This window comes from Nematocida homosporus (genome assembly GCF_024244095.1).
Source record: "Nematocida homosporus strain JUm1504 chromosome Unknown 4469, whole genome shotgun sequence".
NCBI classification, from domain to species: Eukaryota; Fungi; Microsporidia; genus Nematocida; species Nematocida homosporus.
In genome coordinates this window covers 1-16740 of record NW_026250626.1, presented here as the reverse complement: position 1 = coordinate 16740, position 16740 = coordinate 1, and the positions used below count along the sequence as shown (strand labels likewise).

Genomic DNA, 16740 nt, shown 5'->3' with positions numbered 1-16740 from the left:
AAAAATCAAAATTCCTGAGCCTGGAATTTGTCTTTTTATTTTTGACCCCCCTGTTCAAATTTCACCCTAAATCAAAATATCAATTTATGATATAATTAAGGTGTAATAAAGGTAGTAGTGACTTGAAAAGTGTCTTAAAGTAAGGAATATCGAGTATGGACTCATAATATGACAATAAATCAACAACTATTTAATGATCTTATCTAGCTAGATTGAGCTTACTTTAAGGCTTTATCTTAGATTTTTGAAATGGAAGATAGGCTGGGGCATGCTAAGGCTTTAATATTATCGGTATTAGTGTGTGTGGAGTTGATTGGTCTGGCGCTGATTGACTTTCGTAATAAGGAGCTATGTAACCGGCTTAATGAACTAGACAAATCCCATGGTCTTGCGACAATAGAGCCTTTGGCAGTAGGCCGGTTAGATACTAATTTGAACACGATCGATAGTCCTGTTAAAGTAGAATCTAACGCGTCCTCTTTGGTTTGGGTGTCTCTTAAGAGAGATCAGTTCGGGAAGGCTATGGCAACTAAGGTCAGCGAAAGACTAAAGCTAGAGTTGGCTGTGGACCAACTAGGTTTAAAACGGCCTGGAGTGATAATTAAGTGGAGTGATGCTTTGGAGACTACATCCCCAGCCCAAGACGAACAGAGGGATCTTTGCCGAAAAGCCCGAGTGTGTACTGCGAGGCCATTTCTGTTGCTGGTAGACTCGCCGCTCTGTTTACCAGCACGGGAGGATCAAGAAGGACTAAATTACACCCAGGAGTTAGTTGTATGGATGCTTGACAAGAGTCGCAAGTATTTCCTAGAGATATACTGGCTAGTTTCGGCTGGTCTTAGGATGTGTTCAAATGATCAACTGAATGCCAGGCACCTCTTGGCCATAGCTCACACTAATACTCAAGTGGTCAGCTTGGTAGTTCTAGACGAGCGAGTAAAGACAATTAGCTTAACCATACCTGGATGGGGTGAAAGTAATTCGGCTGGTGTATATGCATTACAGCGATTGGTGCTGTATGCACCACAGGCCCGAATAGAACAGGTTTGTGTGTTTGGGGTTATCTTCGTTTATGCTCTCGATGTTCGTGTTGGTCACTGGAAGGAGTCATTGCAGGAACTCTTCATAACGCCTCGATTGACCTTGGGACTACAAAGAATTAGGTTAGAAATTGGGTTAGAAGTCGACAAGAGTGAAGTGTATGTAGACTGTGTTGGATACTTAAGTATAAATGTAGAGCTGGAGTGGCTGATAGCCAAGAGAATTGAAATATCTGAAAGTAAGAATGTCGCCAATCCTCCACTAACTCATCTCAAAATCAAATCAGCTTGTCCATTAATAGCACACTTAGGACGAATCGTTGGATTTAACTGGAAGAAACTTAGTGACCAGCAGGTATGGCTTGGCTCGAGTAATTGTACTGAAGTGTTTAGTGTGAATATGCGGGAGTGGGCGGAGGCGAATAGAGATTTTGAAAAGGAGCACGTGGTGTATGCTAGAGATTGGCTTAAGAATCGCTTTGAGTTGCTGCTTTACTATGGCAATACAATTGCTAGAAAGCTAGACAGACTGGACAGACTGGACAGGCCGGAGAAGACAATTGCTTCTTTGCCAGAAGAAAGCATCGATAGTAGTTCAGCACTAGCTATTAGTCTAGATCCAACCACTGAAGTTATTCTGTGTAAACTAGTATTGGCAATGATCTCTGAAACGTTATCTTTCAATGCAAAAGCACTTGCGAAAGCTCAATCTTGCCTTACTATTCCGAGCCCACTCTTAAACTCTACTGGTGTACCCGGGTGTGGCGAGTTACATCTCACTGGATTATTGAACTGTATGCTTCATGAAGTGAGGACAATGAAACAAAGCTCAACCCAACGCATCGAAGCTTTGCAGTCCATAAACATAATTGTGAATGCAGTTCAACTAGCTCAGAGCCTTCTCTCCTATTTAGGCAGGCTTGCTGAGAATAATGCCAATAGACTGGACTGTAATGCCATGGTACGTGAATATCAGCATATACTTGTGGAACTAGCTAGTAATGGAGAAACAGTCTGCTTTTGATCAAAACAACAAATGAAAGATCTAACGCACTACTCTTTCGGAAAGAGTGCAGGTTTTAACTGCACTACTAATGAAATGTAAGTCTTGATCTGAATTGGCCCTTTTTGCTCGGATATGATTGGTATCTCTTCTTTTGAGGAGATAACAACAACCGTATTCCTAAATAAACAAAGCAATCTCAATGTTAATAATTCCGATCGTTTATTTATTCTTATCTCATTTTGATATCATTTATAAGTCAACTTTAACTTTAATACATTCTGGCTTAGTAATAAACAAAAACCAACTTCAACTTAAACACAAAATCAGAACAGTTCATTTTTATTTTAGTTTCTTGTAAACTTAGATTGTGTTTTTATTCTGAGATTATGATATCAAAATTCAAAACATACTAGCATTCTTTTTGATAGGAGAAACTTCAACAACTAATAAAGAACCTTGTTCCTGTAGATAGTATATTTAAAGTGGAGTTTAGTCGAGCTATTATAATAATCCAATACTAACACTTTATCTCTTAATCAATAAATTGAGCTCAAGTCAGGCAAAACCAAACTTTACTAAGAGCAAGATGTAGAATCTATATGCCAAATATCCTAGATACTAATGGTTGTAGTATTTAAATAGATGAATGTCATTGGGTTGGTGTTCATGACTTTCTTTGCAGGTAGTTATGACGCTGGTTATCTTAATTTTTATTCATAATAATATATGTCTCTATCTTTACATATGAAAGAGTCTTTATTAAGGCCGGCTCACAGTATATTACAACTAGTGATAGATACCTTTTTATCCTGTGGACAGCCCGCTAGTGTTGGGTATACCGCTAAACCCGACAACACTGCCCTGAATGCCGTTGCCACAAAGACCTGGTCTTATAAGGCGACTAGAGTTAGAGTTGGCGGCGGGTTGTGTCTTTTGTTGTTCTTATTGAGCAGTGTTGGCGGATCAAGTGATATCGATGAGATGCTTCAGCGGGATTTACTAGACCCGGGCCAAATGATTAAAGCTCTGCAGCTACTTGGCTTTTCTTATTCGCGGTTTAATTCGTTGATAGGGGTCGCACCCTATATTCCCAACAAATGCGCACATCCTATCTCTAACATTAACCTAGCCTTGACCTTAGACACCTCCAATACAGCCCATCCAGCTCCCAGTTATGTGATAACGCATTTTGATACATGTCTGCAATTTTCATTGCCGAACTATCCCGATGCAGGCGTGGCCTTATCCTATCTAAAGTTGTTAAAAAAGATTGCTGTTATTAGGAGCGATAAACTCTATACCATGGATATTTTATATGCATCAGCCAATCCAAATTGTCGCCAGGAAAATCTACGAATTCTATCCCGTCTTATTAACCTATTAGACTCTGACAATCTCTGTCTTCAATTTGATGGCAATCTGGATAAAGAGGTGGGTGATATCGATAGGCATCTAGATATTTGCCGAAAAGAAGCACAGAACGTACTTGACCATGCGAACTATAAGAAACGCGGCCGAATCATCTTTTCATGCGCTTCAACTAGTAGTCTCCCGAACTTAGTCTATAGCGGTATCGTCTTTTTGCGGCCAATTGTAGAAATTGTGATAGAAGGCCATAATCTTCGATCTATCAATTTAGTTAGCCGTCTTCCATTAGCAGAAGGTTACACCATCTATCTTCAGCAGGTGTCCGGTAAGATTAACATTGCCTTCGAATTTCTCCAGCCGCCAGCTCCCAGGTGCCACCAGATTGCCATGGAAGATTATTACGTCCCTGTAGTGACATTAACCGGCCTTGATAATGCTATCGCCGCCCATCCAGAAATAGTCCTAAAGGCGAACTGGACAACTCTTCAGTATTTGGGCAAATACAATATAGCTTCTATCAGAGTTCATACTATTATAGGCTTTGAAGGTTATGAATCATATGAACAGGACCAATCACCACTTCCATCACATCACGAGCATACGCATGTGGAGGCTCGGATCTCTGCCATCAAGGCCATTGCGATCGTCTCTGCCGATATGATATGCAGACCCAAACAGCACTACAGACAGATTTACAACAAAGCATTGTATGCTAAATATGGAATCTCAGTTAAAGAGTGCGAGATCATCTATGACGAAGACCGCGACGATTTGGATCAAACTATAAGTTTGCTTTACAAGCTGGGAGGATTATCAGCTAAGCCGACAGACGTTATAACGAGAGCTGTTCATTGCCTTGGCGAGACACTTAATAACCCTAACTGGGTGTGCCACAAGCCCGTCAGCATCAGACTTAAGACGCCCCAATTTATACAGAATATACAGAGATACAAAAGGCATTCTAGATTCTTTTGTCAGAATATACGTTATACAAGCATTGAAATATTTGGGAGTGTACTTCCATATATAGGCCAAATCGAGGATTGTATGGCCGGTCTATCTCTGTTCCATAACATCACAGCCGAGCGGCTTACCATCTGCAATGTCCGTGCTACGAACCAGTTACTAACGAACTTTAACCTAGCCACTATGCAAATAGCTACTACCGACCCGCCTAGTTGGTATCTCAAGCTTAAGGTGTTAGTACTAGATAATGTTGATGAACATATCATTTATTGGGTCTTGGGAAATTACAACTTTGTCGGTTCGATTGATGTATATATTCTAAACCAGCGCTTTACTAATCTTGCCATCGTCCAAATCCTTTCTCTTCCGATTGCTTACAGCATTGCAAGTCTCGTGCTCAATAACGTCCTAGATCTAGATGAAGCCAAGCATTGTCTTCAACTAGGCAAAATTAAGGACTTCTCAGTATTTCGATACATAGAGGAAGCCCGAGAAAGTAACCAGGCACGTACAAGTTTAGGCATACACAAGCTGCTTCTGGCAATGTTCAGTGGCGAGGAGATTTCATATAGCGACGTCTTAAGCAAGTTTTTGGCCTATGGCATCCGCTATCAGGTGGCTGCACTTGAAAGTTACATTACCCACGCAGTAAAAGTATGCGATACTGCCCTTTCACTGGACTATAATTGGATCAAGCTTTTCGGCCTTACTTTGGCGGCCTTAAAAGCTGATTTGGCCCGCTGTTTAACACATGCCTATGCGCTCCAAAACACCACTCCAGCCCCTCCAACCCCTTCAACCACGAGAAAATACTTCGCTACTAAGCTGTTCTTGCATTTTAGCAACAGTGTGCCGTTAATTGAAGCCAATCTATCACTAATTCTTCGCTGGGTTTTCTACCGATTCTTGGATTTGAACACTTTGCGACTAGCCAATGTTAAGATCTCCGAACCCACTCGGATAGCGCTAGAATTTCGTGACTACTTGGTTGTTGGCAATGGTATATACAAAGTTGTTCGGTTACATGGCAGAAAACAAACGAACTACTGTGTTAATATGCAAATTCAACCGTACCACACTATTCGACTGATCAATGTTGCTTCTCCTACACCTGCTGCCGCTGTTGTGGCATCAGAAATGTTGCCCCAAATTCTTGGCCAGGACCTCAAACAGATAAACCCCAAGACTTCCCTTCACAAGTTCGTAAAGTACCTCAGGACGCATATCAACCAAGCTACCTGCCCGGCCTGTCTCCGAGACCTTTATCTACCAGATGAAATCAAAACGCAGATAGACGAAGTAATGAAAATGCTAGCAGACAAGGAAAAACAGGCAGATAGGATAGAACCAACAAGTGAGATAAGAAAAGTAGATGGGTTAGAACTAACAGACGAGACAAGACAAGCAGATTCAAACCAAGATGACCCACCGACCAAGAAACAGCGCCGCTGCTTTAACGAGACTGACAACTTTACAACACTTTGTTATTTACAGTGCGGGCATTTCGTCTGTAGTGTATGTATACTTAGCATCCAGCCGCCAAGTAGATGTCCCATATGCCGGTCCGATGGCTTGTACTGCGGCATTCATCAACTTAGATATGGCCGTCTACCTAACATCGCATTGGTTGAGGATAATTCAATGGTGCCCGCTAGTATTCTTGAACGGTTCACTTTTGAGACAATACGTAACCAACCAACTTACTTCTACATACTCTATGGCAGTAAGTATCAGATAAACACCGATTTTGACAGCAAGACAACAAACGATCTTGCCTTACAATTCTATGTCATTTGTCTATAACTCAATGATAAGTCAGTTGATATTTAAATCCAATTAGACGTGGACGAACTAAAAACAACGCCAGGCCATAACTATTCAGATCAATTTATTAATCAAAAGCTTACAGCTGATCTTTTCCATATTGACCCGAAGGAATAATAAACTGTGCATGTCAAGCAACTGTCTCTAGTACTATTCTAACTCTGTTTTAAGCCAAGGACATTCTTACTAAATCTAACCATATTTAGAAGAGTGTAACTAACATGCATATCGTTGCCGGAACTAAGACCGCAACACAATCAATAAATTCATACTACTTGAGACATAGTACGACTTAAACTCTAGCTTGCATGATCATTCGTTTATCCCGAAATAACATAGACTTTTTGATTCATATCATACCATACTTCTCGGTCATGATCCGCTTCAAAATCGAACATATCTGCATAGGAAAGATAGAAATAAACCTGGCCATCGCGCACTTTCTTGGCATCGAGCCAGGCCTGGTTCGCGGCCGATACACTGCTGTTGTCCTGGATGAAGACAAAACTAGAGAACGGAATGCTTATAAGTCTATGAACAGTCTTAATCTCATACTGTCCCCGGCAGGTCGGACAGCTAATAACTGATTTCGTCTTAATTTGAAGTGCACATTTACTGCAGAGTGTGTGGCCACACCTGAAGTAGCAGAAGGTCTTAAAGTGGTCTGTTTCGCTGAACCTGATAGACTGTCTTTTGGCCAGCGGTCCCTCCTCGTCCGTTCTTGTACTTGGCACGTAAAGTTCATAGCAGCAAGCCAAACACGAGACACCGGTGGGATTTCTTTGGAGATCAGTTATAATCATTCGCAGATATGCCTCGATGGCAATATACTCAGCAAGACGATCATCGGGTGTATTCTGATGAGTGAAAAGCCAAGACAGTATTGCACCAGACACAACTATAAGGTCGGCTTGAGGATTAGTGACGGCGGTTAAGAGAGTGTTTTGGCATGGATGAATTAATAGATTGACCCGCCAATCCCGATGTGCTTTGGTCAAATAAAGAACCTTGACGAAACCAAGGCCAATAGCCAAGTATTTACGCGAGGTTATATTATTCCAATCTTGCGAGGATATGGTAACACTAGAAAGTTGCAAAACATTCAGCCGTTTGAACCGGCAACTCACCCACTGCAGGATTGTTGACAAGTTTGTTTCAGTTAGTTGGTAGCTATCAGCGAAATTCAAAAACAACTTTTCGACTGGGTTCTTGTGAATTGAATGGTCTTGGGATTGAGTTTTTAGCTGGCAATTGGCAATATCAGTGGCCAGATCCTCAGGGGTGATATCATAAATGCCAAGCATACTTCTGTCCATTGTGTCAGCATTAATGCGGTTGGCTACATTGTTGATGTAGAATTGAAAGGGATGATTCATGATATTAACACCATAGTTCAAAAACCGGGTAATGGCGCTAACATACTGGCTATAAGGCTCTTTACGCTGCATCAAAATCAGTTTGTATAGGCCAAGGTCCTTGTGGGTTTGGTTCTGTCCTTCTTTTTCTCTTATATATCGGAATAGCGAGAAGTCCTCCTTTGGCACATGTGCTTCATCCAGCCCAACTTCATTTAATGTTATGAAGTCATCCATTACGAGCGTTGTGATGTTATGAGCGATAGGAAGAGAAAGGGCTTGGGCAATGGCAAGATTAGTAAAGCGCTGGTTTAGAATATATACTTTGATCGAACCGACAAAGTTGTAACTACCCAAGACCCAATAAATGATATACTCATCAACATTATCTAGTATCAGTTTCTGGAGGTCAAGATAGTATTTAGGGGTGGCAGCCATTTCGCTTTTTAGAGTATCTATATTAAACTTGGTCCGATCATAAACCCGATCACGGACATCTGTAATACTAATCTGCCGGGCAGTGATGTTCTGGAAAACACGTAGAAGATTAGTGCACACTTGAACCTGGCCTTGGTATGGACTACCAGCCGCAGTAATATCAATGAGTCTATAGTGTATGTTCTGGCAGAACCTTGCGTTTTGATGGTCCGCGAATTTACGGTCTGCATCGGCACCATTAAGAACAATATTGACAGCCTCACTAAGCGTCCAACCTGGTTTGCTTAACTCTTCTCCGCAACATACAATAGTTTCATTACAAACATCTGCTGGTATTGTAGTTAAAGCCGAGATCTTCTTAAGCACCTTTAGTGTCTGATACAGGTCTATTCGGTCCGGAGAGTAGAAGACATTAAATTCATCTACTGAGATTCCTCGCAGGGCACATGTTTCCACAGAGTATAGATCCTTATGACGGGCCAAGGATCTACATGGCATACAGACATCAACAGCAACATATATCACTGCAGCAAAGACCCGAAGCTCAAGAGGGGGCGACTTTTGGGAGGATGTAGCAATAACTTGGTTCAAGTATAACTCAGCATCAATGCCTGAGATACTATAAACTTGAACCATAGTGTCATTATTCTTAACCAACAGGCAGAGGTGCTCCCAAGATATCGTCAGATCTATCATTGGGTGAAGCTTAACCGCTTCATCAAGACCTGTTACTTTTAACTTTGTGAACTCACTATTATCAATAACAATCCGTTTACATAGCGGAGAAGGCGCTTGAAGAAAACTGCAATCAATGGTGACGTCATCAGGCATCCACTGAAAACAGACCGTGTAATTCTTGGCCAGCGGTAATTTCCTAAGGGAAGAAGCAACCTGGAATTCATACCCGGTCAGCCCAACATTTGAAATCTGCCGCAACATAACAATACCACTAGATAGAAAGTCCATCAAACCCTCATGCACATTGGAAGAAAAGGTAAGCCGACAATCTAAACTAGAAGAAATATGGGCAACTGTATTCCGGGCCTCAGCATAACACACGTCAAAGCACTGCTGTCTTTCTTGAGCAGTAAGTTCGTAGCTACTATTCACTTTAATGCTCAGAGATTCACAAGTAAACATATTAACAACTCGAGATAAAACTTGCACGTTTTCCCGATAACATTCTGGATTCGCATTCGCACAAGAAATCTCTCCATAGGTCACGTTTACACCATAAATAACAGCAATCTTTCTTAGTATAGCCAAATCAGCCATAGCCTTATCTGCATTTAAATACCTCGGCAAATCAAATCTAATACTCACACCCGTAAACACAACCACAAACACAGGAACATTCTGCAATAAAGCACTCGAACTTACAAGCGGGTTAGAAGCAGAGTCATCCTCATTCAATCCTCTAGGCATGTATAGTCTAAAGAACAAGGAATCGCGCTGAACATTAAAATAGAACCCAAGTGAGTTCAAACGCCCAATCATTTTATCCGGAGCCGGCCAAGTCTGTAACCATGCCTCATCCAACATCACACTTTCCTCAAGCTCATCCGATCCCATCACACCACGCAACAGCAACAATCCCGTCCACAACTCCATAACAACCCACAATTTATCCAATTTACAACTCCTCACTCGAGATCCAGCACCCAATACTAACCCCATACTATCCAATCTCTCCCTCCCAGCACCACCAACCATTATTCTATACGCCATCCAAATCACCACCACTACTTTTAATATACCCAGGCCCCAACCGTCCAAATCCATATTCATTTAAAGATATAGATATAAATTATTGTGAATAAAAAGAAGATAGACCCATTCTTTATCTTATCTCAAATGAAAGATAAAATAGCAACTATTTCAAATACTCAACCAACTACTTCAAATACTCAACTCAACTCAACTCAACCCAATACCAACTCAACTCAATATCAACCTGATCATTATCTTACACAAGCAAGTCAAATCCCAACAATATACTAACTAGGCCTATGTATGTGGGGTGGCACGCGCCAACGCTTTATTAAACTTTACCTGAGAACGGTTGCACCTCGATACCAAGATCAGCTTCTATTCCAGCAATTTTGTCTGCTTCACCCGGCGTAACCATGTTTATAGCCATACCTTCGGTCCCAAACCTTCCACTACGCCCTATTCGGTGGAGATAACTCTCTGTGCTCCAAGGGAGATCAAAATTAATTACAACATTCACACTAGGAACATCGATTCCTCGCGTTACTAGATCGGTCGAGACCAGAATTCGGCACTCGCCCTTGGTCGAAAAGTTGTGAAAAACCAAGTTGCGATCTTCCTGCTTCATCCGACTATGAATGAAATAAGAGACAAAACCCAGCTCAGTAATCCGCTTAGCTAGTTTCTCAACAGTATTAATCGAGTTACAAAAGATAAAGCACTGATTTAAATCAATCCGGTTTAACAAAGTCTTCAAACAATGCAACTTATCAGCCGGCTTAACATAAGCATAGTAGTGCTTAACTCCTTTTAAGGCCAACTCCTTCATTAAGTTAATCTTCACTGGATTTTGCATGTACCCATCAATATACTCCTGCACCGTATGCGGAAAAGTCGCTGAGTACATCTCTATCTGTCTTTTGGCCGGTAACATCTCTGAAATCTGGCAAAGAACTTCACAGAACTCCCGGCCCAACAACTTATCGGCCTCATCACAAACTAACAACCGACACTGATCTAAACATATAACCCCCTGCGAAACAAAATCAAGAACTCGGCCTGGTGTGCCTACAATCACATGTGCTCCATTCTTTAAACGAATTACATCATCTTTAGCACTTACTCCTCCATAAAGTGGAAACATCTTTAGCTTAGTAAAGTGTCCCAATTCCTTACAGACCTTAACCGTTTGTAAGACTAACTCACGCGTAGGCACCAGTACTAAGGCCTGTAAATAAGGCTTGGCGGCTGAAACCTTCTGGAGAAGAGGAATAACAAAGGCGCCCGTCTTCCCCGTCCCATTCTTAGCCCGAGCGACAATATTCCGACCGGCCAAAGAGTGGGGAATACATTCAGCCTGGACGGGTGAAGGCCAATTAAACCCTTTCTTCTGGATACCCATTAAAACCTCCTTATTTAAGCCATACTCTTCCCAAGTATGTTTCTCTTCGGTCAAAACGTCCTTAGTATGTAAGCGAGATTCAGTCGGCAGAGATCCATTGCTTAGTTTGGACTCTTTAGTAGGCGTATTGCTTGATTCAGAAGGTGTAGTTGATTTAGTAGGATTAGTTATAGATCTAGGGACTGGACTGCTGGCTAAATTATTCTCTTGTGTTGATAAACTATGCGAACGAGCTAGTTCAATTCTCTCTATCTTTTCTAAGAGTGTGTTAATTTTCTCTTGGATTTGGCCTATTCGTTGCGTATGACTGGGTGTTTTACCTTCCTTTTCTTTAGATTTAGATAGGGATCTCTTTTTACTTAGAGATTTAGCTTTAGTTTCCTTTTTTGTATCTAATTGGTTCAAATTTCGGTCTTGCACTTCTCGGACTTCTTTCATTTCCGCAAAAAATATTGGGGCATTTATATACGATGTGGTCTTGGTCTAGAGTTATAGATAGATTGGGGAAGATTCAAGCTTGAAAATGAGGTAGTTGGATTTAGGAGTGTTTAGATATTTAAGTATGTATGAAGTTATTAGTGTATAAATGTGTATAAATTGTATTTAGGTTGGATTTAAGTTGTTTTGATTTTGATTAGGTTATGATTAAGATGTGATATGTTTGGATTAGGTTTTGATTTTGGTTTTGATGGAGTTGATTTAGGATAATTAGAATAAAGATATAGTTTGAAGGAGTAGACAAAGTAAAAAATAGGTTAGGTAATGAATAAAATGATAACATACTCAGTTAAGTTGAGTTAGGTTGAGTTGGGTTTGAGTTAGTATTGAGTTAGGTTGAGTTTGAGTTGGGTTGAGTTTGGATTGAGTTGGATTGAGTTAGGGTTAGGATTGAGTTGGGTTTGAGTTGAGTTAGCATTAGTATATAGTTAAGTTAGTATTGAGTTGGGATAAGATAAGATTAAGGTGGTATAAGATAAAATCAGTTTTGAACTTATTATCAGGATAAGATAAGTATACTAACTCAATCCTTTTGACTAATACAAATTCCATCAGTGAGAGTTCTCAATATGACATAGTCGGCCATTTATTGAATATAGACGATGATATGACGTCATACTCAAATTTTAATAATCCCAGGGTAGCCGTTAAAATTTGACATAATTCGAGTTTTATACTAATCTACTAACCTAATACGTGTGCGATCAGTCAATAAATAAACGATTTGGTATGAGAAGGACTAGTGGTTGTGTAGTGGTACTGCAGTGATTTAATGATTAGATTATGTTAAGTTAGTATAAGATAAGATAAAGATAAGATACGTATTAGTATAAGATAAGTAATTTAATGATTAAGTTAGTATTAGATAAGATTGAATTATGCCGGGGGAAGAACGTAGTAGGGAATACGGCCACGCAGCCAGTCGTGAATAACATTCTTGGCCACGGCAGAAATATCAGGAACTCCTCCTTTTAAAAGACGACCGGACTTCTTAGCTAGTGCTTCTAAAAATGGAATACAACCGTCTTTAGGATCAATCCCATAGAAGTTATGAAGGTGTTTAGGATCAGCTTTGGCAAAAATACCTTCAATATGATACTCTGGATTAGTAATGTTCTCAACTCGAACAACTCCTTTAAGAACCACTGCAGTTTCATCCTTATCAGCCGTAGGTACTATCCCAGGACAGTCAATAAGATAGATTCTCTTCATCAGAGAAATGTACTGCCAGACTTTAGTCTGCCCAGGAATAGGAGCTACCGTACAGACAATCTTAGACTTAAGCGTATTAATCACACTACTTTTACCAACATTAGGATACCCCACAAAACCCACACTAATTTGCTTCTTATCTGGATGAAGTTTAGCAAACTGTCTAAGTAAGTTAATTAAGCTTTGTTTGCCATAATTCTTATCTAAAGAAGCTGCATGATAGGCCAAAGTAGGAGTGCTTTTAGCAAAGTAAGCCAGCCACTTAGCAGTAACTCCAGTTGGTAAAAGATCTACTTTGTTAAGGAGGTAGATCAAGTGCTTATGCGGATGATCTTTCAAATACTTTCTGATATTATGACACTCAGTGCCTAAAGGATCTCGGCTATCAAGAATATGAACAATAACATCACTAGAATCCAAAACTTTGTACAACTCAGCCCAAATTCTTCTGCTCTGGCCTTTGAGGTAGACTCGGTCCTTGTTATCAGCTCGTTCTTTGGTGGACTCCTTTTCTTCTACGGCTGGGGAACTACTGGACTTACTAGCCAGTTCTTGGATGGATGAAACACTTAATTTAACCTTCTTACGCGTAGCTTTCCTGCCAAACGTATCGGCATAGGAGATAATTGGTCTGATCTTCTTCTCTTTCTCCTCTTGGATTAAACTCATGGGGACTTTTCCCTTATCTAAAATCACTTTGTAGGCATTTGTAGCCGTATTAGCTAAGTCTTCTCGGAAAGATTCTAACTCGCGCTGATCGGTAGTTCGAGTTGAACTAAACCAAGATCGGGAATTTTCAATCCGACCCGGTTCAGCAGTTGGATTTTGAAAAATTGCATGTTTGACAATACGTCCTTTAGCATCTCTAGTGGGTTTACCACCACGGATCATTTTCCAGTAGGCTAATTTCTCTTTAGTTCTATAGAAATTCTCACCCTTTTCAGCCATCGTTAAAATTTCTCTTTCTGCTTTCTAAATATGGTAATATTCAAACTGGTGACGTCATCCTGTTTTGAATTTGAATTTTGAAATAAGATTAAGTTAAGTTAAGTTGGTTTGGTTTGGTTTGGATTTGGTATTGAGTTAGGTTTAGTATTGAGTTAGGATTTCTCAAGTTATCTCTTCAGATTTAAATTAGAAAAGATCTAGTTAATATTGAGTTTAGTATTGGATTGAGTTTGAGTTTGGATTGAGTTTGAGTTGAGTTTAGTATTGGATTGAGTTTGAGTTTAGTATTGGATTGAGTTTGAGTTGAGTTAAGTACTATAGTGATTGTAGTGGTATGATTATTGTAAGATAAACTCATTTGCATTTGGGTTGAAATGAATAAAGTATGATGGTTTATGACTGAACTTAGCAGGAAACATCTACTTGAGTTAGGACTTGGTATTTACTTCGATATGAGATAAACATAAACTTGATTTTTCTCTAGATTTGGATTGAAATATGACGTAGATATGTACTTATTTGGTAATTTTTTTCGTTTACATGGTTCACTTACTCTATGAACATCCAATCGGTTATATTCTTTTGACTGCCCAAGATATTGATGCTTTATCTGCCACTAATATACTTAAGTCTATTGAGAATTACAATGCATTTATTAAGACATTCAAAGTAGTAGGCACTTTACCACATAGTGATTTTACTGAAACTCAACTGGAAATGGAAATGGCTGCAGAAGGAAAGATCTCATCTCGACTAGTTGAGTTTTTAAGAATCAATAATGTAACAAAATTAGCAGCTGATAAGTCTTATGGATTAGGCCTAAAAGATCTTGGGATTAAGACTGTAAGTGAAGAGACTTCAATTGAGTTACTAAGAGCAGTACGCAAGTTTATCAACAAAGTAGTAGATATGGATGAGGCTTCAACTCAGAAGTTAGAGCTTAGTTTAGCCCATGCTATGTCCCGGAAGAAGGTTCATTATGATAGTAAGCGTGAAGACAATTCAGTAATGCAATGTATTTCTTTGATTGATGAGACTAATATTGATATTAATGATTATTATATGCGGATTCGGGAGATGTATGCTTGGCACTTCCCAGAACTCACTAGTATTTGTACGGATGCCGGTGAGTACTTAGAAGCCTTAGAGACAATTGGCCAAAGAGAAACTGCTGATCGCAAGGCAGTAGAGGCTTTGCCTAGTGGAACTGAGATTTTAGCCGCTATGGATTCAACTATTGGTGGAGATTTATCAGTTGAAGATTTGACTAATATTAAAGATTTAGCCGAGATTGTAGTGGAGAAGATCACTATGCGTAACAAAGCTATTGCTCATTTAGAGACTAAAATGCTTACAGTGGCACCTAATTTAGCCGCTTTAGTAGGTAATATTGTGGCTGCTCGTTTGATTCTTAAGGCGGGCGGTTTAAGTAAGTTAGCTATGTGCCCGGCCTCTACTATTCAAGTACTTGGGGCTGAGAAAGCTCTTTTCCGAGCTATGAAGTCTAAGGCTAAAACTCCTAAGTATGGTTTGATCTTCCACTCTTCCTTTATCAATACTTGTGCTTTGAAAATGCGAGGACGAATTAGTAGGTATCTTAGTGCCAAGTGTGCGATTGCTAGTCGGATAGACTGTTATTCTGATGACATTACGTCTGCTTATGGAGAAGCCATGAAGGAAATGGTTGAAGAAAGGTCGAAAGGACAGAGTACCCATCATATGCCGACTGATATGGTTCTTGCCCGGGTAACTCAAGAACTTGCCTCACAATCCCAGCCATAAGCACTTTAATCGAGTATTTTATCTAAATCCAGCTTAACTTAACTCAATCCAACTCGTTTATTACTTATCGTAAACAGATCAATCAAGACTAACTTAATAAAAGTCGTACTAGCATAATAGGTATTAATGTAATCAAAATATAGTTTAAGATCCAGTAGGATAGATAGTGTTCAGGTTGGGTTAGTATATCATTAAGGAAAGTTTAAATTCAAGTGGTGCTCTTTATTAGATAAATATGGTTGAGTTGGATAAAATGACGTCATCCCAAATCAAATATTAGATATGACGAACAAGTATCTAAACTAAATGAGTTAGTATGTAGTTGTATGAAAGAAAGAGCAGTACTCATACAACCACATACTAGCCCAATACTAACTTAATTCACCTATAAAGCAATCAATCAACACCACACCACCCCAACCTAACTTAACTTAACTTAACTTAACTCTGCCCAACTTAACTTACCTTTACATAACCTAATACTGTCACTTCAATTTATTATAGTCTTAATCCTGTACTAACTCAACTCAGCCTAACCCTAACTCAACCTAACTCAACTCAATTACTTAGCTGTCTTGTGGAGCAGCTCTAAATACTTCTCAATGGAGAACTCTGGAAACTCGAAGAAAAACCGCCAGCCAGTGCGAACTAGCCATTCTTCACCTCGTTTATACCGAGCCAGCCACTTACCCTGCACTGCCTTAGTGACTGTCTCTTCACTAATTCCTACGGCATTAGCTGCAGCAACTAGCCATTCCTGACTTGTTTCTGGTCCTTGTAAACCAATCAAAGTCACTAGTACGACCAGACTCTGAGCATCCGGACAAATACGTTCAACATCTTCAGATCTAACCGCCCTATCTTTAACTAAATAAACAAAATCACAACGAGAAAACGAACTAAGCACATGCGTATACTCTGATACTAATCGATCAGGTAGAATAACTCGGCCTTCCATATCTACTCGACTAACACTCCCAGGCAATAAGCGATATCCACAACCCTCTAACTGAGCACTAGCTAGCTGCAATGATTCTTCCACCTCTTTCCTTCCCAGTTGAGTGACCGTTTGAATGTCCCGAATTCGTGCCATACGCCCCTCCCGAAAGCTAGGAAGAGCCGCTTCCAATACACTATGCACCGACATACAAATTTTGCGATATCTTCATCCTACTCAATCTAATTCCAACT

General features: G+C 40.0%; 7 protein-coding genes across 7 annotated transcripts; 3 read left to right on the top strand and 4 right to left on the bottom strand.

Moving 5' to 3' along the window:
- Nucleotides 1-249: 249 nt before the first annotated feature.
- NEHOM01_2270 (uncharacterized protein) lies at nucleotides 250-2064 on the top strand (the record flags this gene model as incomplete). The annotated part of the gene is made up of 1 exon (XM_051491148.1): nucleotides 250-2064. One exon carries the CDS (start codon nucleotides 250-252, stop codon nucleotides 2062-2064), a length of 1815 nt encoding a protein of 604 aa, XP_051347108.1.
- Nucleotides 2065-2772: 708 nt separating this feature from the next.
- NEHOM01_2269 (uncharacterized protein) lies at nucleotides 2773-6183 on the top strand (the record flags this gene model as incomplete). Its single annotated transcript, XM_051491147.1, has 1 exon — nucleotides 2773-6183. One exon carries the CDS (start codon nucleotides 2773-2775, stop codon nucleotides 6181-6183), a length of 3411 nt encoding a protein of 1136 aa, XP_051347107.1.
- Nucleotides 6184-6524: 341 nt separating this feature from the next.
- On the bottom strand, nucleotides 6525-9779 carry NEHOM01_2268 (uncharacterized protein; the record flags this gene model as incomplete). Its single annotated transcript, XM_051491146.1, has 1 exon — nucleotides 6525-9779. One exon carries the CDS (start codon nucleotides 9777-9779, stop codon nucleotides 6525-6527), a length of 3255 nt encoding a protein of 1084 aa, XP_051347106.1.
- A 259-nt stretch (nucleotides 9780-10038) lies between these two features.
- NEHOM01_2267 (ATP-dependent RNA helicase DDX6/DHH1) lies at nucleotides 10039-11547 on the bottom strand (the record flags this gene model as incomplete). Its single annotated transcript, XM_051491145.1, has 1 exon — nucleotides 10039-11547. The coding sequence occupies one exon, from the start codon at nucleotides 11545-11547 to the stop codon at nucleotides 10039-10041; it is 1509 nt and encodes a 502-aa protein (XP_051347105.1).
- Nucleotides 11548-12483: 936 nt separating this feature from the next.
- NEHOM01_2266 (nuclear GTP-binding protein) lies at nucleotides 12484-13767 on the bottom strand (the record flags this gene model as incomplete). Its single annotated transcript, XM_051491144.1, has 1 exon — nucleotides 12484-13767. One exon carries the CDS (start codon nucleotides 13765-13767, stop codon nucleotides 12484-12486), a length of 1284 nt encoding a protein of 427 aa, XP_051347104.1.
- A 540-nt stretch (nucleotides 13768-14307) lies between these two features.
- NEHOM01_2265 (nucleolar protein 56) lies at nucleotides 14308-15549 on the top strand (the record flags this gene model as incomplete). The annotated part of the gene is made up of 1 exon (XM_051491143.1): nucleotides 14308-15549. The coding sequence occupies one exon, from the start codon at nucleotides 14308-14310 to the stop codon at nucleotides 15547-15549; it is 1242 nt and encodes a 413-aa protein (XP_051347103.1).
- Nucleotides 15550-16111: 562 nt separating this feature from the next.
- NEHOM01_2264 (uncharacterized protein) lies at nucleotides 16112-16696 on the bottom strand (the record flags this gene model as incomplete). The annotated part of the gene is made up of 1 exon (XM_051491142.1): nucleotides 16112-16696. One exon carries the CDS (start codon nucleotides 16694-16696, stop codon nucleotides 16112-16114), a length of 585 nt encoding a protein of 194 aa, XP_051347102.1.
- Nucleotides 16697-16740: the final 44 nt, after the last annotated feature.